The sequence below is a fragment of the Mus caroli genome, unplaced genomic scaffold (genome assembly GCF_978045245.1).
Source record: "Mus caroli unplaced genomic scaffold, Mus_caroli_1 scaffold_6, whole genome shotgun sequence".
Classification (NCBI taxonomy): Eukaryota; Metazoa; Chordata; class Mammalia; order Rodentia; family Muridae; genus Mus; species Mus caroli.
In genome coordinates, this window is record NW_028227261.1 from 57,302,569 (window position 1) to 57,324,142 (window position 21,574).

Genomic DNA, 21,574 nt, shown 5'->3' on the forward strand with positions numbered 1-21,574 from the left:
GGTGCACAGACACACAGAAAAAGGAAGAAAGCTAAAATTAGGACCTGATTACAAAATTCTATCAAGAGGTTAATTAGCTAAGGAGGCTGACTAGAGACTTCATAAATACTATTTTGAACACACGCAGGGAAATTGATGGATTATTTCCAACTGTCACCATCACAAGTGACTTGAATTAAAAGTGAGTTGACTGATGACTACCCTTCTAGAAAAATAATCAGTAATGAAACCTTGAAGTCTGTGCGTCTCTCTAAGCTGGGACTCTGCAGGGCCAGATGAACCCTGGTCGATCTCTGCTCGCACTGCCGACTCAGCGGAAGCTTGCAGCATTTTTCACTAGCGTCATGACAAGACTCACACGGATTCTTGCCTATATTTAGCTCAGTGCTCATGTATGTCATCCAGATAAAAAGCAAAGCACATGTAGTCTTTCATAAAGCTAGAACTGGGGCAGGGAGATGGCCTGGCAGTGGAGTTCAATCACAGGAACACATATAAAGGTGGGACGAACCAACACCAAAACGTGGACCTCCAACCTCTACATGGGAGGTCTACAGGCACACATACCCCTGTACACGTAATATAATTTTAAGAAATAGAATGAGCTCAGCAACATTAAACAATCCTTACACTGTAAAATTAAATATTTAATCACAAATAGCTACAAAAATGACTACCATATAAAAAGTATATTCCCAAGAGAAAAAATCATAAGAAAAATTGAGCAATTAAAAAACTACATCTTAATGATTTTTATTAAGTTCCCACTGCCAGCATAACAACACACAACACATCCTGAATGACATCCCAGGTCTTCAATAACAGGAAAATATTTTTCTTTTTTTTTTTAAAGGATTTATTTATTATTATACATAAGTACACTGTAGCTGTCTTCAGACACCAGAAGAGGGCGTCAGATCTCACTACGGGTGGCCGTGAGCCACCATGTGGTTGCTGGGATTTGAACTCAAAGACTTTTGGAAGAGCAGTCAGTGCTCTTACCTGCTGAGCCATCTCGCCAGCCCAGGAAAATATTTTTCAATATCATCTTCCACATTATTTCCTCTACAAGGCCTGACACGGAGGCCGCCATTGCACCTGTCAAGTCCTTTCCTCACTCAGTCTCGCCTCGTGTCTTCCTAGCTAATCCTCTCCTTTCTTGTTACCAGCTCTAATGCTTCTTCATGAATTTTCCTGTCAACTTCAATCTTTCATCCGCCAAGCCAAGACAGTTGCTTGCTTCTCTACTAAAACTTGTACTTTCAGTTATCTTTAAGCAGTTAAAAGGTCCTTATACTTTAATTCCACTCTCTGAATAGACTTATTTGTGTGTTTTGGTTCCTAAGAAGGTTCCCCGAGTCACCAGAATGGCCTCAGACTTGTGAGCTCCAGTGAGCTGCTCCAGTGACACTACAGAAACTTGTGAGCTCCAGTGAGCTGCTCCAGTGACACTACAGAAGCTTGTGAGCTCCAGTGAGCTGCTCCAGTGACACTACAGAAGCTTGTGAGCTCCAGTGAGCTGCTCCAGTGACACTACAGAAACCTGTGAGCTCCAGTGAGCTGCTCCAGTGACACTACAGAAACTTGTGAGCCCAAGTGAGCTGCTCCAGTGACACTACAGAAGCTTGTGAGCTCCAGTGAGCTGCTCCAGTGACTCTACAGAAGCTTGTGAGCTCCAGTGAGCTGCTCCAGTGACACTACAGAAACCTGTGAGCTCCAGTGAGCTGCTCCAGTGACACTACACAAACTTGTGAGCTTCAGTGAGCTGCTCCAGTGACACTACAGAAACTTGTGAGCTCCAGTGAGCTGCTCCAGTGACACTACAGAAGCTTGTGAGCTCCAGTGAGCTGCTCCAGTGACACTACAGAAGCTTGTGAGCTCCAGTGAGCTGCTCCAGTGACACTACAGAAACTTGTGAGCTCCAGTGAGTTGCTCCAGGGACACTACAGAAACTTGTGAGCTCCAGTGAGCTGCTCCAGGGTCACTACAGAAGCTTGTGAGCTCCAGTGAGCTGCTCCAGTGACACTACAGAAGCTTATGAGCTCCAGTGAGCTGCTCCAGGGACACTACAGAAACTTGTGAGCTCCAGTGAGTTGCTCCAGGGACACTACAGAAACTTGTGAGCTCCAGTGAGCTGCTCCAGTGACACTACAGAAGCTTGTGAGCTCCAGTGAGCTGCTCCAGTGACACTACAGAAGCTTGTGAGCTCCAGTGAGCTGCTCCAGTGACACTACAGAAGCTTGTGAGCTCCAGTGAGCTGCTCCAGTGACACTACAGAAGCTTATGAGCTCCAGTGAGCTGCTCCAGTGACACTACAGAAACTTGTGAGCTCCAGTGAGCTGCTCCAGTGACACTACAGAAGCTTGTGAGCTCCAGTGAGCTGCTCCAGTGACACTACAGAAGCTTATGAGCTCCAGTGAGCTGTTCCAGTGACACTACAGAAACTTGTGAGCTCCAGTGAGTTGCTCCAGGGACACTACAGAAACTTGTGAGCTCCAGTGAGCTGCTCCAGGGTCACTACAGAAGCTTGTGAGCTCCAGTGAGCTGCTCCAGTGACACTACAGAAGCTTATGAGCTCCAGTGAGCTGCTCCAGGGACACTACAGAAACTTGTGAGCTCCAGTGAGTTGCTCCAGGGACACTACAGAAACTTGTGAGCTCCAGTGAGCTGCTCCAGTGACACTACAGAAGCTTGTGAGCTCCAGTGAGCTGCTCCAGTGACACTACAGAAGCTTGTGAGCTCCAGTGAGCTGCTCCAGTGACACTACAGAAGCTTGTGAGCTCCAGTGAGCTGCTCCAGTGACACTACAGAAGCTTGTGAGCTCCAGTGAGCTGCTCCAGTGACACTACAGAAGCTTGTGAGCTCCAGTGAGCTGCTCCAGTGACACTACAGAAGCTTATGAGCTCCAGTGAGCTGCTCCAGGGACACTACAGAAACTTGTGAGCTCCAGTGAGTTGCTCCAGGGACACTACAGAAACTTGTGAGCTCCAGTGAGCTGCTCCAGTGACACTACAGAAGCTTGTGAGCTCCAGTGAGCTGCTCCAGTGACACTACAGAAGCTTGTGAGCTCCAGTGAGCTGCTCCAGTGACACTACAGAAGCTTGTGAGCTCCAGTGAGCTGCTCCAGTGACACTACAGAAGCTTATGAGCTCCAGTGAGCTGCTCCAGTGACACTACAGAAACTTGTGAGCTCCAGTGAGTTGCTCCAGGGACACTACAGAAACTTGTGAGCTCCAGTGAGCTGCTCCAGGGTCACTACAGAAGCTTGTGAGCTCCAGTGAGCTGCTCCAGTGACACTACAGAAGCTTATGAGCTCCAGTGAGCTGCTCCAGGGACACTACAGAAACTTGTGAGCTCCAGTGAGTTGCTCCAGGGACACTACAGAAACTTGTGAGCTCCAGTGAGCTGCTCCAGTGACACTACAGAAGCTTATGAGCTCCAGTGAGCTGCTCCAGTGACACTACAGAAGCTTGTGAGCTCCAGTGAGCTGCTCCAGTGACACTACAGAAGCTTGTGAGCTCCAGTGAGCTGCTCCAGTGACACTACAGAAGCTTGTGAGCTCCAGTGAGCTGCTCCAGTGACACTACAGAAGCTTGTGAGCTCCAGTGAGCTGCTCCAGTGACACTACAGAAGCTTGTGAGCTCCAGTGAGCTGCTCCAGTGACACTACAGAAGCTTATGAGCTCCAGTGAGCTGCTCCAGTGACACTACAGAAACTTGTGAGCTCCAGTGAGCTGCTCCAGTGACACTACAGAAGCTTGTGAGCTCCAGTGAGCTGCTCCAGTGACACTACAGAAACTTGTGAGCTCCAGTGAGCTGCTCCATTGACACTACAGAAGCTTGTGAGCTCCAGTGAGCTGCTCCAGTGACACTACAGAAGCACACCAACCACTCTGGGTCAACCCCAGCACCAAATACCCAACGCTAAATGCAACAAAGTACAAGTTATTTGTATACATGGTTTTGAAACCTGCTGACATTTCAAATGTCTCATTTTTAACTCACTAGTTCATCCTCCCCAAAACACTCAAGCCCACACCGGTTTTGAGGGTAAATAAGTAAAAAGATTCTTTTCTGCACTCAGTAACACAAACATGATTTTTTTCTCTCATTCATTAACTTCCACTTAGGCACTGAGACATGAGTTTAGGAACTCAGCCACAGTCCTGCAACCAGGCAGAAGATAGGGATAACGACTCAACATGTTTGGTGCCACATTAGTTTTTATGCTTATATTCAGTTTTTAAGGGACTTATTTAAATTCTGATCTTAAAAAATGATGGCTCATAGAAGAGTCAGAATTTTGAAATTAGATATTTCTTTAGGCTAAAGTAGAACTGAGTGGTCTGGCCTGAGTTCCCTTCAGGCCTGTGAATACTCCTAATCTGTCCACCTGCTCCGTACATGATGACAATTTCCTTTTAAGCAATTAACTCTCTATACTTGCTACTTTTCAGAAAAACTAAACCACTTCATAACTAAATTTTCATATAACTACCAAATATTTTATAAAGGTTTACTTTTATTTAACCTAGTAATTCTTTGATATCCAAAAGTGAAAGTTACTGCTAACTTTCAGCGAATGGCAGAAAAAAAATTTATTCAGATACTTGAATCATGTATTTTTACACCAAATTCTCCTAATATAAAAAGAAAATAAGGTCCTAATAAAATGTTTATTCTATCTTACTGTACTAGCTGGTTTTGTGTGTCAACTTGACACAACCTGGAGTTATCACAGAGAAAGAAGCCTCCCTTGGGAAAATGCCTCCATGAGATCCAGCTGTAAGGCATTCTTCTCAATTAGTGATCAAAGATGGGAGGGCCCAGCTCATTGTGGGTGGTGCCATCCCTGGGCTGGTAGTCTTGGTTCTATAAGAGAACAGGCTGAGCAAGTCAGAGGAAGCAAGCCAGTAAGTAACATCCCTCCATGGCTTCTGCATCAGCCCCTGCTTCCTGACCTGCTTGAGTTCCAGTCCGGACTTCCTTTGGTGATGAACACCAATGTGGAAATGCAAGTTCCTCCCCAACTTGCTTCTTGGTCATAATATTTGTGAAAGAATAGAAGCCCTGACTAAGACACTTACTTTTCTCATAATTAAACACAAAATAATACATTTTGAGCATTCACAATATACAGCATATGCAGTGATCAACTGTAACCCAGACATAATACTGTATCAGTATTCAACAGAGAACTGCTTTAGAAGCAAAGGAAAGAGAAGTGCAAATGGTACAAACGACTGCATATTAAATTCCTTTGGAACTGACCATAAAGCCAGCTGTTAAACCACTGAAACAAAATGTGACTCTAATCACTGGAAAGTAACTGCTTGCTATTATAGATTCATGGTTTTATTGTGAGTTTTAAATTAAAATCTGCAGGTACTTAATTTTATTATGTAGAAACCTTAACATCCTTTATAATTATCCCAAATATGAAGTAGAAATGATTCATTTACCTGGATGAGCTGTTCCAACATAGCCAACAATTCTAATCCCAAGACTCTGCCCATCTTTCTTAACAAGTTCAACATTGTAAGTTTCAAAAGGAGACCTGTCCTGTGGGAAGTAACACAGGTGTGGTTACATTTTCAGTTGCATAACTCTATAGACAGTCAATCTGGGCAGCCAGCCTGCCAAGGTTTTTCTGTGACAAACTGAATTTTAAGATTGTTCCCATGATTCCTGATCCCTGGACCTACCCTGTGCTTATAAAATTACATGACAAAGGGGAGATCATCCAAGTGAGCCTAATCTAATACAGAACCCTTCTAAAAGCAGGGGTTTCTCCTGCTGGTAATAGAAAGGCCAAAGAAAAACATTTTAAACAGAGGAGATCAACTTGTAGTTTGAAGGTGGAGTGGTCATACAAGAAAGATGGGAACGAGGGGACCATAAGGGTCCACTGAGAGATGTTCTGGCTGGAGGCCAACAAAGAAAAGGCCATCCTTCCTACAGCACAGAACCGCACTCTTCCACCACACTAAACAGGCTCATGAGCTCAGATGTCAAGAGCAGAGCCCAGAAGAACCAACAACGTCACTTACCCTTACAAGAAGCTAAGCAAAAAACCCAGCCAAGCCCATGCTGAATTCTGACCTACACGACTGCAAACCAACCAAAGGCACTGCTTCAGCTGCTAAATGTGTAACAACTTATAACATACACTAGAAAGTTAATATAGCCATCTAAAAAACCTCAGACTGTATTTCCTAAAAGAATCATAAGCCTAACAAAAAACTTAGAAGCCAAGGAGAAGGCTAGGTATTACATATAATACTTTTTCAATTCCAAGTATCAGCATCAGAAACTAAACAACAGATAGAGTGCAGTCCCATATATCACAGAGCCTCATGGCCCATCAATGGATGAGAAGACTTCCATCAGGTTGTCGGGAAAATACAAATCAGTTATCACTAACCTGGAGAAATTAAACAAGTAGCTGTTTTTCTAGATAGAAAACTCCTGTTCAACTGGATCCCAGTAGGGACAAGCAAATAACTGTTCAGGTTCAGAAGACCTAAGTGATATCTCTGAAGATAAACGTTAGCTTTATATTTGTTACTAAGAGAGACTTTCTCTTCCTGCTTTTATTCATGGGGAAGAGAAGACAGGAAGGGGGATGGGAAGATGCTTCAGTCAGCAAAGCAAATGCTGTGCAAATGTAAGGAACGAAGTCCATAACCCTAGTGCCAGGAGTTCAAAGCCAGGCATGGCAGCATAAACCAGGAACCTCAACTCTGGGGAGACAAACACAGGATCCCAGGGGAGTCCCAGCCATCCATTCTTGTCGAAAAGGCAGGCTCTCAAGTCTGGGAGAGATTCTGTCTCAAAAGTAAGATAGAGAGCAATAGAGGAAGACTTCAAGGCACATCACACACACACACACACACACACACACACACACACATTCACACACACCACACCACAGCACATCAAAAAGGAGTGATAGAAAGACAGACATGTCCAATATTCATACAGGTTCTCCTCTGCTTCCCATCTGAGCACTGAAGTGTGACTTAGGCTACTATGGTCATCCAGCCGAGGGAATATATCTTACATTGTATCATACGTAGCAGGTGATGTAAGAAGAATGGTTTCTATACTCACAGAATCAAGGGTCCTTGTGGCTACAGCAGGTAGGGCAACAGGTAAGGATACAGGGGTAGGAGGTGTTACTGCAATTTCACCCACAGGGTCTCTGGCCACCAGCATCCTCACTGAATTCCCACAGTTCCTTAGCACTTGAGCAACTTGTTCACTGGTCATTCCTTGAACATTTGTACCACCAATCTTCAAGATGTGATCCCCTGTCTGCAGTCTTCCATCCTTTAGTCCAAGAAAGAAAAACAGAACTACTCAGAGAAATCAACAACTTAGCTTAACTCCTTAATAAAAATAAATCAGACTTTCAATTCTGGCAAAATGACTGACAAAGTCAGTTGAAATGCTGGACAAACATAACATTTCTAATGATCTACTCAGCTGGCAAAAGATAAGGTAATTCCTTGCAGAATACAAAATATGGAAGGGTCCAAAAATCAAATAAGGTATCAGAACTCTAAAATGGACATCTGCCCGAGGGCTTTAATTTATGTCTAATAGCTTTGATTCAGAGTATAATGAGCATGAATGCAAGGAAGAGATCGAAAGCTGGAGATTTCCAGAGGACAGTCAGAATGGAAGAAAGGTTCCAGCATAAAGCGGAGAATCCCCTAAGGCCCAAATGGTAAGCGGCCGACTGGGAAACACAAGGCAGGCAGCAGAGCCGATCAAACAGTGCTGGGCAGCTGCTGGACAGACGGATGTGAGAGTCGTTTCAATGACTGGGAAGCAAGGTGAGGAGAGACATGGCATCACCTGACTACTAGATGTTCTCAGATCTCTCCAGCTCCTCTGCCTGAAATGGACTGTAGGGGGACAATCCAAGCAGAGAGAACAGCTGGGGGCTCTAACAATGGCCTGGCGCTCAGTAACATGGAAAAGGTTAGTAGCAGTTTCAAATTGGGAAGGGAGAGTTACGTGTATTTTCCAAGAACTGTCAACAGAATTGATTGATAACTTCCACATGGGATGTCAAGGAAAGGGAGAAGGCAGCAGAACCCCAACATTTTGGCCAAAGCCATTAGAGAAGAAAAGACTTATCAGGAACTGAGTTACAGCAGACTAAAGAGTGGCAGGTGAGTGGAACAGAAATCTAGGTGAGATTTGGAGATGAACAGTCTAAGCTGCCTACCAACACCAAGTGGGTATATCATGTAGATAGCTGGATCTACTGGGCTACAGCTCAGAGAGAAATCAAAAGCATGCATGCACATCCGAGCACATGAGCATTACTGGAAAGGCAGTCCCAGTCTTGATTCTGGTTGAGTTTAGGGCAAATGCATCAAAAGCTGGATAATAAATACATTGTTAGCTATGATCATTCTTTTAAATGTATAATTTCTTATGTGTATAAATCATGAAAATATGTACCAGTTAAAATTTTTTAGAGTCTCCTCTTTGTGAAAATTCTGAAGCAGTTGATCCATCTGCATTTAACCTGAGTTTGTTTCATCAATAAATCTGAATACTATATAATTACCTTTACTACTGTATATTAAAGATACCAAAATGTCCACAATAATGGTTTAAAAAATATACATGCCTACAAAGTACCTTATAGATTAAAATAACTTCTATGGCCAGCTATGGTAGCATATGCCTATGAGCCAAGCATATAGAAACAGGAAGAAAGCCTGAATCACAGAAAATTTGAAACCAGCCTATACTATATACTGAGACTTATTTTTTTTCAGAAAACAAAAAAGAAAGCCAGCACTGGTAGCAGAGGTCTTTAATCCCAGCCCGTGGGAGGCAGACTGGTGGATCTCTGAATTCAAGGCCAGCCTGGTCTATAGAGTGAGTCTGAAGACAGCCAGGACAACACAAGAAACCTTGTCTAGAAAAACAAAATAACAAACAAAATGAAATAAAATCAAAAAAGAAAGAGAAGGAGAAAGAGAAAAGTAGGGAGAGAATTAGTTAATTCAATCTTATTCAAGAGTAATTTAAATTTAAAACAAGAAAATTGAGGTTTAAAATTTTTTTTCTGGCCTGGCTTGGTCATGTATGCCTTTAATCCTGGCATTTAGGAGGCAGAGACAGGGGGAACTCTGAATTCAAGGCGAAGTCTGGTGTACACAGGGAGGTAGGTCCAGGCCAATACTATATATATATATATATATATATATATATATATATGTATATATATATATATACACATATACACACAGTGAGATGCTGTTTCTCAAAAATGAAAGAAAAGGCTGACTGATTTAGCCAGGTTCAAAAAGCTAGTAAGTAAGCAACAGCAAAGCTCACTGCACATCTGGCTTTCTGACCATGGTGGTGCAGGCCTGTGAGCCCAGGACACGGGAGGTGGAGGAAGGAGACTACGGGGTAAATGTCAGCATGGGCTACATAGCAAGTTCTAAGTGCCTGGCATGCTTAAAAAAGAAATTCCAATCCAAACTGTTCACTGATGTACACAGCAGGCTGCTCTCTCATACACAAAGGATGCTAACACATAAGACGGTTATTATTTACCTATTCGCCAAAAACCTGTCTATCATTATCAAAAGCCTTGAATAGGTTGAACGTGAAAAAAAAAAAAAGATTTGCAAGTTGGAGTGCAAATAGCTTGAGCATAAAGCAGTGTGTGCTGGGAGAATCTGTTCTGGGCTTTATAATCAGGCTTCCAGGTGGCATCATTTAGAAGCTATGCAAGAAATACTGAATGAACATGTTTTAAAAGACTCAAGGCAAAAAGGTCAGTTTGCTGCCCCTACTATTTTTCAAATCTTCAGAATCCTGAATGAAAAAAGGATTCAGATCAAAACACAGAGAACAAAAATTGTGTGCTGGGCTATGAAGCTACAGAGGGTAGGACAAATGAAGAGGAAGCCTTCTGTAAGCAGTTCAACCCATAAACAAACATCTGAAAAGGTTTAAGAACCCAAACAAATACAAGGCAAAAACCACTGGAGAAGAGGAATAAAGGCTAGCTGCCTTTCTACTTAATAATGGTGACTTGATATTCGGTTTCTATCCATGCAGCAGCCCAGGTAAAATAAACATCTACTTAAAAGAGATTCAGGGGCCTAGAAGTTGTTTCTGCAAGCCTTGGCAACAACTTGATTCCTGGGCTTGAAACCTGGAGCCCATAAAATAAGCCGCATGTACCCTTAATTCCAGTATTCCTACAGGGAAAGCTCAATCACATAGGCACGCACGCACGCACACACACAAGCAAAACTTTCAAAGTAATAAAGCAATTTGTAAAAAAAATAGGAGCTTCCCGGGCATTGAGGAAAAAAACCCGCTGCCTGGGAGCTAGACCTTCAGGACCGAAGTGGGGGTGGCGCAAGTCATAGAGAATGTTAGCTTGCCTAATGAAGAACACTTCACCATCAAGTATATATTTAGTCACTTCTTAGAAACTATTTTTTCCTCATTTTACCTCAACTCTTAATTTAAAATCGTGTAGATAATTTGCATCTGTCAGTGAGAGTCAAACATTTTCTTCTTACAGAAAAGCAGGTGTTCAGAGGAATTAATAAGTGCAAAAATATCCATCAGATGGATAGGAAAGATGCCAAAATGGCAGCTGCCTTGTCTAAGTCCAGCAGCCCCAAACCGGTACTTCACTGGTATTTTCTCCTCACCACTCTCTTTTCAAGCTGTATCTAGAGACACTCTTGGTCTTAAAGTTACAAAGCAGTGAAAACAGATATGGCGTGTGCAACAGGAACACACAGCATGCTGCCCTGTAGACAACACAGCCTTGAAGTTGTAATTCTCCTGCATCAGCCACTGAGTAGCTGAACTTCAAAAATAAAAACAAAACAACTAACTTCTGAAAACACTTTAATGCAGCTGGACAAGAAAAAGCTTTGGATTCAGATAACCCCAAGCTGGCCAGATGTTTATTGTACCCAAATCTTTAGATCCATCTTAAGCTAATGTGAGAATACATTTCTCTTGTGTGAATTCTGAACATTAAACTCAGTACCATATGCAAAAGGCTTAGCTCTCTAACAAGGACTGCTCTCTGTACCTACAGTCTCTTTGCAAACAATATGGTCTTCTGGGATGACACTTCCCTGTAAGGAAATGGTCTGATACATGCCTACGTGACCAGCATTCAGTAAAGTCATGCATGGGCTCTGAGATGCTATCAGCTTCCACAGGATACTTTTAAAATGTGCTATCTATCCGCAAGGTGGTCTCAGATCTATTTCAGAAGCACGAAATAAACAAGCAGCTGAGCAGCAGTAGTAGTAGTAGATCTATGATTAGGATTTATTTCATTTGTGTATAAGAGAGAGTATATGCAAGCATATGTACGTAGGTGCCCAAGGAGCTAGAAGGTACCCTTGGAGCAAGAATTACAGACATTTGTGAGCCATCCAATGTGAGTGCTGGGAACCAAACTCTGGTCCTCGTGATTAAGCAGTAAGTGCTATGCCATCTCTCCAGTACACTCCCATTCCCACCCAGTTCTTAAGCTGCCATGCTACCTTTTTCCCTTTCGGAGAGGATCTCTGGATGCTTCATCATCATTGACAGGTTGACTAAATCTGGACCTATCTAGGAGACATAGCGCTGGGAAAGTAGCTGATGTGCTAGCTTAGGATGCAGGTGTGCTGAGACAATGTGCTCAAGGCTAGAGAACAGGACGAGGTGCTAGATGACGGTTCCAGGTGGAGGATTTAGAGGACTGTCTGTGACATCAGCAGGAAGGAAGAAGAGTGTTTGCCACTCTCCAGCTGTGCAGCCTTGCACAATTTCCTAAAAGTTTCCATACCTATAATTTAGAAAGAAAACTTAAGACTGTTTTGAGAATTACATTAAAATGATGTGTATTAGGCAGATGACAATATTTGGCACAAGCTCTTGCTTCTCCATTACAAATCTGTGATGGGCAGGCCTCCTGCCCCTCCTCAGTGATCTGCAACAGTGACGCTCCCTTCCAGGAAAGGGTGAGAATCAGACTTGGGCTTTTCCCAACAGTGCCTCACTGGGATTGATCTGGGAAAGCCCGCACATCACAGTGTCCTTGTGAAACTCATAATGCACATTAGCTTATTAAAAAGCTCCGAAAATTCTTACAGTAAAGGAACTTATTTGATTTCATTTCAATTTATTTGGTCCTTTGTTTTTCAAAATAACTGCTGCACTTTGCACTTTGCAAATGTCATTTTACTCAGCAAAGAAGCCTGTTAAAATAGCTAGGGCGCAGAGGGCAGGGCAGAGAGAAACAGAAGAATATTCTACAATGTCTCACTCTTTTCTAGATTACAAAAAAAAATACATTTTTTAAGACTTATTTTACTTGGGAGCTGGAAAATGGCTCATCAGTTAAGAATGCTTGCTGCACATTCAGGAGGGCTGGGGTTCAGACCCCAGCACCCATGGAACAAGCCCACTGTCCTGCCAATGCCTCTTACTCCAGCTCCTGGGACCGCCCCCCCCCCCTTCTGGCTTCCATGCCCACACTCAGACACACACATATTTATTTAATATTCTTTATGTCCATGGATATTTTGCTTACATGTATGTATGTGTACCACATGCACACTTGGCACCTCCAGAGGGAGGATGTTGGATTCCCACTGTCTTATCAAGTGAGTCATCTCTCCAGCATCCACTATAGGTATGTTTTAAAGACATACACCAGGATCATTCTCATTCTAGTCACACACGTCATGTGTGCCACATATGTATATATGTGTAGATGCACACTCATGTGTGCACCCTCATCTCTGCATATGTAAGGAGCAAAAGAGGACACTGGGTGCCCTGTCCCATCACTCTTTACCGTCTTACCTGGGACAGTGTCTCGCTGAGCCTGGAGATAGGTGGCAACCCCAGCATACTGTCCAGCTCCCCTCCCCAAAGCAGTTTCAAGTAAATGAAGCCACAGCTGCCTGCTTTTTACACAGGGGCTGGGGATTTGAACACGGGTCCTTTAGTTAGCACAGCAAGCACTCTTACTTACTGATTTATCTCTCCAGCACTCAGAGCCTCTTTATATTCCAAAGAAAATTTAAAGACAGAGGGATGACGTAGAAAAAGCTGAAGATGAGAGAAATACTCACTGTCTTTCTATTGCTTATTTCAAAAATTTGAATAACATGTACTTTAAGTAATTCCTTTTAGATCTATTTTAGGTGTATGAGTATTTTGTATGTATGTGTATGTCCTTGTGGAGTCAGAAGAGGGTGCTGAATTCTCTGGAACTAAAGTTATAGATGGTTGTAAACCACCGTGTAAATGCTAGGAATTGAACTCAAGTCCTCTGAAACAAGTGCTCTTAACCACTGAGCCACCTCTCAAGCCCCTGCTTATTTTTTAACAACTAATTCACCCCCAATGCTTTAAGACAATAGGTCAAAGTTCACTGACACTAATCATTTCTACTGTACTATACAAGACTTTGGTAAACTTAACAGCAGTCACAAATCTGGGCCCCTACATTAATCTCCCATAGTTTTTCATTTCCCTCTGCTTTTGTGTGAACAGTGCAAACAAATGTGAACAGAAATAATTCTTATTATTACTACTATAAGAATCACTCTGATCTCAAAGACACATGAAAGGCATTAATCAACACAGTGTTCAGAGATCAAATGCTAGGATCTTCCACAAATACATATACTTGGTACCCAAAGGATAGAAGGAAAGGTAAGGATAAATAATTACAAAAGATTCAAATCATGTCAGTCAGAAATAAGGAGTTAAGGAATCTCCCTACATCAAAGCTGAATCTGTACAACAAAGTCATCATTTTTACTTACATGTATATTAGGAGGGATGTGTTTATAAGGAGATAGGTAATAAACAGTGACATTTTGTGCTTTCTGATTAAAGAATTAAAGTTAGTTCTGAATTACCATGAGCACTCAATACAACATGAGCTCAAACTCAAATTTCTACAGTAATTTCTAAAATTTAACTGTGGGACACTGAAGAGACGGCTGGCTCTTACACTCACAGCATTTCTCCAGGACCCAAGTCTGATCCCCAGCACCTACCCAGAAGGCTCACGACTGCTTGTAACTCTAGCTCTCTTTATCACACACTCTTTTCTGGCTTTCAAGGGCAACCACACACATGTGGCATATGCAAACAGAGACACAAACATACTGACAAATAAACAAACAAATATAACTATAATATAGTATTAACATTTTCTTCCATGTGAAACTAAGTGGAAAGGAAAGCTGCCAAGCTTCTACATGACCTACATGCTTTTGAAATACAGCTAAACAACAAAGAGCACACGCTTGACTTATACCAGAAAGTAAGCAAGTGAAATCTTGTATGTACAATGTTGGGATGAATGGAGTGTTTGCTTTACTATTATGGAGGAGGGAAGTGTGTCCCAGTGTACACGTGGAAGTCAGAAGACAACCTTGTAGAGTCAGTTCTCTCCTTCTCCCAGTACATCAGCTCAAGATCAAGTTCAGGCTACCAGGCTTCACAGCACCTTTACCTGCTGAGCCATGTCACCGATGCCAAGACAAATGCATATGCTCACTGAATCTTCTATCACTGAGCCCTTGACAGCTATGTTGAAAAACACAGATGTTCAAAGTGCAAATATTCATTAACAATTCTTTACAATAAAAATATTTTCTTCTTATGTAACCAAACCACTGTTAATTAGAAGTCAGAAAAAAAACTGTTTAAATAAAGGAAATTTATGGTATAGAGTATTCATAAACTCTAATTATTGAGCCATGTATTCTAGCAGCTCATGATATAAATTAATTTCAAATCATACAAGTTAAATTTTATAAAAGCAAAATGATAAAACAAAGTTAACTTACTCGGTCTGCCAGTCCTCCAGGAACAATAGTCCTCACGACCACGCCGCTGGATTTCCCTCCAACTATCCCAAAACCTAATCCAGAGCCATCGTTAATGAGCTCAACCTCTTCCGTGTGGCCCCAACACACCTGCAAGTGAATGGCAAGTTAGAGCCAGAGCTGGCAAACCCCACATTCTTAGGCTTCCTATATGGTAATATGTAACAGATGAAAGTGAAAATTTGTACAATTAAATTGAGACAACTATCTAAGGAGAATACGCTATGGAAACATAGTGAGCAGATAGAAGAAAGATGATAGATGGATAGACTGACAGAGCAAGGTAGAAAAACCCTTAAGGGTATTATAACTCAATAGAGAAAATGAGCCAAATAATTCAAATGCAAGGTGGAATATCAGATCATAAGATACTGCAACCTGAAAAGGACAGGAAACAACCTAGCACAGGACACATCAACAGAGGGTACATCAGGAGTCAATGAACACATAATTGCTGAAAGACGGCCCCGTGTTACAAAGATTTCAGGGAGGGAGGGAGGATTCATAAGTCCAATTAGAATCATGAAAGGCTTAATGAAAGAAGAAATTTAAATTAAAATTAAAGTACTAGTCGCACACACCTATTATTGCAGTACCTAGGAGATGAAGGCAGGTACATCAGGAATTCAGAGCCAGCCTCTACTACATAGTGAGTTCAAAGAAAACCTAGACTACAGAGAACACTGCGCATGAGTAAATCAGTGTTAGACAAGGAGAGAAAGCATTTACACCAGAGGGAAATGTAAGAGCATAGCTCAGCAAGACAACAGAATGAGGCAGACTGGAGAGAATAACAAGGCTAAAGCAACGGCTTAGGAAAATTACTGTTAGAACTGTGACAAACCAAAGGTTAACAATAGGACTAGAAAGCACGTGGAAAGAGTAAAAGTCCCGAGTGAACACAAACTGTCTGACAAGGGCAGAGCTATGTCAAGGACCCATGCCACAGCTCATGAAGTGGCAAAGCCTTTACCAGGCTCAGAAAAATGGCAAAGACTTCCCCCGTCCATGTGCAGACATTGGTAGTGTGTGCAGAAATGCCCACCATAGCTTTCTCCAAAGTTCCTCTCCACAGATACTGCTCCTACAGATTAGCTAAACCTTCCTCCTGGTTCAGCTGTATAAACTAAACATGCTGAGCTTCTGCATCAGAGCCCAGTCCAGCCACTCTCAGATCTCAGTGTATGTGTGCTCCGGGTAGGCCTTTCTTCATTTCCTCACTCCCCCTAGTCAGGGTTACTGGACCCAGGCAAGGATGTGGCAAGAAAAAAAAAAAAAAAAAAACTAATTTAAAACATTTATAAGGAAAGACAGAGACACACCCAACTCAAAATATTAGCAACATACCCATACAAAAAGATGTAAGAAATTCTCCTCTAACCATGAGACTTCAGGAGAAACTCATACACTTTCACAGAATTCAGCTGCCGGACAAAATCTCCCATAAGAGGATGCAGTCATCTTTATGAGTTATGTCTCCTACTTTACAACGTAAGAACGTTAACTGTGAAGTAACTTCTTCACAGAACTGGAAATATTTAAGACACTCATGTCTGGAACAATATCTACAGTCTTAGATAAAATGTTTTCTAAAATAAAGTTGAAGTAAGGATAGCAGCTACCATTCAGAGTGATCACAGGGCCTGCCAGGTTTTCACAAATTTACTTTCTTTTCACATCTCTAAGAACTGAACAGCATTATTGGTTCCACGTGAGAGTGCAGAAACTGGAAGCCAGCATGGTGGTCTAGCCTGCACTCCAATACGTATAGAGCAGCAGGAGGAAGATCAGGAGTTCAAGCTAACCTCTGCTATGCAGCATGTCTGAGGCCAGCCTGGGCAACTTGCCTCAACATTGAAAAAAATAAAAGAGGAGGAAAAAGAATAAACTAACCAACTGAGGCCCGGAAGGACAAGGACCTGGTGGGATATGAGCAGGAAGGGGTAGAAAAGGACTGACTCCAGAGCCCTCGTCCTGCATATGCCCAGCAAGGTCCCAGTTTGTTCACTGTATTTATCCTATAAGCTGTGCTGTATGAATACTACAGAGCATAAGGAACATGGTTCCCCATTTGCCTTGTGACCTTTATCAGTCTATGCCTGTACCCTAACATTCAGAGAGCAGTAGCTTTGTTTCCCTTGTCACAAGTGAAAATTAAACAAATGAGGCAGCACTTGGTGTTATAAGAAAGTAAGACTTGCTGGGCGTGGTGGTGCACGCCTTTAGTCCCAGCACTTGGGAGGCAGAGGCAGGCGGATTTCTGAGTTCAAGGCCAGCCTGGTCTACAGAGTGAGTTCCAGGACAGCCAGGGCTATACAGAGAAACCCTGTCTCCCTGTCTTGAAAAACCAAAAAAAAAAAAAAAAAAAAAAAAAAAAAAGTAAGACTTATGCCAAGGCCTGGAGACTCATACATGCAATCCAGTATTTGCAAGGCAGAGGCAGGAGGATCACAACTTTAAGAGCATCCTGATCTCCAAGGAATTCTAGCCCAGTCAGAGCCACACAGTGAGATCTTATCTTGAAACAAACCAACTAACAAACTACAACAACAATAAAACAGACAGTTTTCATTCTGAAGACACACAACAAAGTCTGCAAAATGTTGACTGTTTCAGAGTGGAATCTGATTTTCTTTTTAAGCTTATGTGAAAAATTATGGCAATAATTATATAAAAGCAATAACCTAGTCATAAAATTCTATTATAACTCATAAATATGAGGTATTTAAAATAAATATCCACATCTTCCTTAAGACAGTTAGCAGTAAACTTCTAGTGAAACCTCTGAAACTCAGGCATGCTGGCACACACCCATAATCCTACACTCATGAGGCTGAAACAAGAAAAACTGTGAGTGGACTATAACAGGTGTCCCCTTTTCCCCTCACATACACACATTAACTAGCTATGTTAATCAAAGAACACAAGACATCTCAGCATCAAATAAGTTACAAATAATATCCAATTTGGCCTTTATATTAAATAATAATCTTCAATAAGGAAACCAACCAGACATTAAAAAGACAAAAACAAAACCAACTCCCTTAACAAACATCTTGTAATGCTGCCATTTGGGGACATAATCATCTTTCTTGACCTACAATAATGAAAAGGACTTCCAAATGAATACCAACTATTCTTACCGTAAATAACCTAATTTAGAATGTAATTGTAGCGCCAAGCTTTTGACCCACCGATTCTGGCAGAGTTGTATCAGCTGAGCTGGTGGATGCTCGGCCCTGTGTGTGGCCCACTTCCCTGGCCACAACCAGCCGCAGAGATCCAGAGTCTTGTTGTAGTAATGCAATCGCCTGCTGATGGGAAATATTCTGATCCAATGGGGTGTCATTAATGGCCAAAATCTGGTCATTTTCCTTCAATCTGTGATCCCTAACAATACAAGAAAAGACGAATTTAGTACTGTAACAACCTGAAGGTGCACACAGGGCTGGCCGTGTGTCTTTCTATGCATCAGGTGTTCTACTAGAAGACATGCACTCAGCCACTGTGTCTTTCTATGCATCAGGCACTCTCCTAGCAGATATGCTTCTCTTCCACCAGCCTTCCTTATGTTAACATGACCATTTTACACAAGACACTAAAACGTGTAGTTAAATTAAATCACACGAGCAAGACTATACAATGAGAGAGAAAAAGCAACATTTAGCCTCAGACTACAAGACGTTTTGACTAACGAGCCTCTAACAACAGACTTTTTGCCCAGATAACTTGTCTCCCAGGTGTTGCATGTATTCAATTTCAGTTTCATGTACAGGAAAGATTTTGGATGACAAGATATCATCAGTGGCATTCAGAAAGGTCTCTGCTATGGTTTCAATGTCTGTGCCCCCAAACTCCAATGGAAATGCAATTTCTACTATAAAGATTCCTGAGGTGGGACTTTTAAGGGATGATCAGGTTGTAAGGCTAACCACTCATGGATAAGATTGGTGTAGTCACACAAGGGTGGGTCTAGTCCTTTGTTGCCCTGCTTCATCCTGCCTCCCACCATGTGATGAAAGAGCCAAGAAGCTCATGCAGTTAGACACCTTGGCGGGGACGTCTCAGCTTCCAGAGCTGTAAGCCCTATTATCACAAGTTCTGAAACCTGTTCTGAAACAAGTTCAGGTACTCAGATATAGCAAAATGAACTAAGGCTGAGCCTCACAATCATCTTCTGTGTAGCCCTGGCTGTCCTGGAACTCACTCTGTAGACCAAGCTGGCCTTGAACTAAGAAATTCACCTGCCTCTGCCTCCCATGTGCTGGGATTAAAGGCGTGCGCCACCACGGCTGGCCTCACAACCATCTTTTAAAGGAACTGAGAAGTAGGAGCTGAATGTAAGGACAATATATTCTTATCAGCACTTCCCAACGTGATTTAGAAAACTTATAGACAGATGCTGTTTTTAAAAAGTTAGTTGTTGCCAGAAGACGGAAGGAGCTAGGAGTGGCTGTTACCATATACACAGGATGGGAACTTCTTTTCTCGTTGATGAAACTTTCTAAAGTTTCCACTGTCTCTAGGGTAGTGGGGATGACTGCAAACGCTGAGTATATTAAACACCACTTCAAAATGGTCGTTTATACTGTTTCAATTATATCCCAATAAATCTAGTATTTTAAATGTTGAGTTAGAGAGACTAGAAGTAATCATCTATAAACAGAAAACAAATTTGCTAAGAACAAAAACAAAACATTATTGACAGAATTTTCTAATCATATCCTGCACCGTTGCAATTATTCCAACAGGAACATCTGAACAGTGAACTCAGGAAATGAGTCCTAAACCAAAGACTAGAAATGGAGGGACAAAGACTTTATGCTGAGCCCTTCAAAATCAGCAGCAGGTGCAGCGTGGAGAGGGCAGGGTCAGGAAGCTCTAAAGAGCCAAGCAGCACCAAGGCTAATGTTACTGTGTGTACTGCTTCTTTCTTACTCTTTACAGTAGCTCTTCAGAGCTGTCAGGAAAACAGGAACCAAGTGCAGACGGAGCCTCCTCCTCACCTGTCTGCTGCACTCCCGGGATGGACTTCCTTCACAAAGATATCAATTAATCGCAGGCTTCGGCTTCTCAGAGCCACCACACTGAACCCAAGGCCTCCAGTGGAAGGACGCTCAATATCTATATACTCAACGTGCCGGCCCTAAAGAAGGGGGAAGGGTGGAAAAACAGAAACCCATGATGTGCATTTAAATATCACCTTTCCACAGAACTGAAGCTGCTCAGCACACGACAGCTTCTGAGTCATCACTGTCAGTCCAAACATGCTCAGCAGCCGGCTAATATGCAGGTCCTGGGAACCGTTTATCTTCATTGTTTTCAGCCAAGTACACAGAGAACAGCATTGAGAAGCATTTACAATTCATCCACATTAGAAGATAGAATCTGGGCTGGACAAAAACCGAAAACAAACGCCCTTTCCCACAGTAAACGCTCAGTTACTATGTACATAAATGTCTTTAACTTCTCTTGATATAAAACACATTTCTAAACAGGAGAGTAAGTCAGCTATACCAGAAGCACACTTGTGCTCAGCCCAGTCAGAACCCACAGCACTGGTTTAAATTCTACTGCAATGACCTGATACTCCACTCACTCGGTCATTTCTGCAGTTACTGAGTCCGAGGATGCAGGCTATTTTATAGCTTTAGTTAACAACATGTACAATAGGAGAGCTTCCTCAACATAATCAGATCGCAAGGGCAGCACACAGAGCACACGGAGCTTAGAGTATTCTTCACTACCGCAACTTGAAACAAATTCTTTTATAATCTCAAACCCAACTTCAGGTGTCTGCTTGTTTTCCTCTCTGGGTTTTCTAAGACACAGCTCTCTATGTCCTCCATGTGCTCAGGAACTCACTATGTATGCCATATGGCCTGGGACTCACAGAGATCCTCCTGCCTCTACCGGAATGAATAGGCGTGAACCTCCAAATCTGGCTTTTTTTTGTTTTGTTTTGTTTTTGTTTGTTTTTGGCTTTTTCGAGACAGGGTTTCTCTGTGTAGCCCTGGCTGTCCTGGAACTCACTCTGTAGACCAGGCTGGCCTCGAACTCAGAAATCCACCTGCCTCTGCCTCCCGAGTGCTGGGATTAAAGGCGTGTGCCACCACTGCCCGGCTTAGCTTTTTTTTTTTTTTAATTGACTTTATTTTTAATTATGTGCATGGGTATTAGCCTGTGTGTGGATATGTGCATGTGAACTGCCTGCTGAGGCCAGAAAAGGGTTTGGATACCTAGCGTTAGAGCATCTGTGAGCTACCCAATGTGGGTGCTAGGAACCAAACTCAGTCTTTGGTAAAATATTCTATATTTTCTTTTAAAATTCAAAAACTTCAATTGTCTATCATTTACTTTTTGGCAGGTATTAGGGGATACAGTTAAATTATCCATTCTAATGGTTTTCTAGATTTTCTAAATTATATTAATTTATAATTCACAAATTCTGATAGAAAATTAAAACAAACTTTCTTATGGAGTTCAGTGTTTGTTTGTTTTCTTTTGTTCTTCTTTTCTCTTCACACAGGGTTCCACTATGCTGCTCGCTCAAGCTGGCCTCAAACTGGAGATCCCCCTCCCTCAGCCTGCGGAGTGTTGGGCTGCAGGCTTTGACAGCAAGCTTTGACAGCATACCCTATTCTGCTGTATTTAATT

General features: G+C 42.3%; 1 protein-coding gene across 5 annotated transcripts in view; it reads right to left on the minus strand.

The window, feature by feature from the left end:
• Patj (PATJ crumbs cell polarity complex component) overlaps window positions 1–21,574 on the minus strand; it is a 323,645-nt gene that overhangs the window by 288,582 nt on the left and 13,489 nt on the right. For all 5 annotated transcript variants that reach the window (XM_029475856.2, XM_021159452.3, XM_029475855.1 and 2 more), the window contains exons 5-9: window positions 19,924–20,063; window positions 18,112–18,307; window positions 14,879–15,007; window positions 7,113–7,331; window positions 5,462–5,561 (exon numbers count right to left, since the gene is read on the minus strand). In XM_029475856.2, coding sequence (XP_029331716.1) covers window positions 5,462–5,561; window positions 7,113–7,331; window positions 14,879–15,007; window positions 18,112–18,307; window positions 19,924–20,063 — 784 coding nt within the window. The remainder of the gene's footprint in view (window positions 1–5,461; window positions 5,562–7,112; window positions 7,332–14,878; window positions 15,008–18,111; window positions 18,308–19,923; window positions 20,064–21,574) is intronic.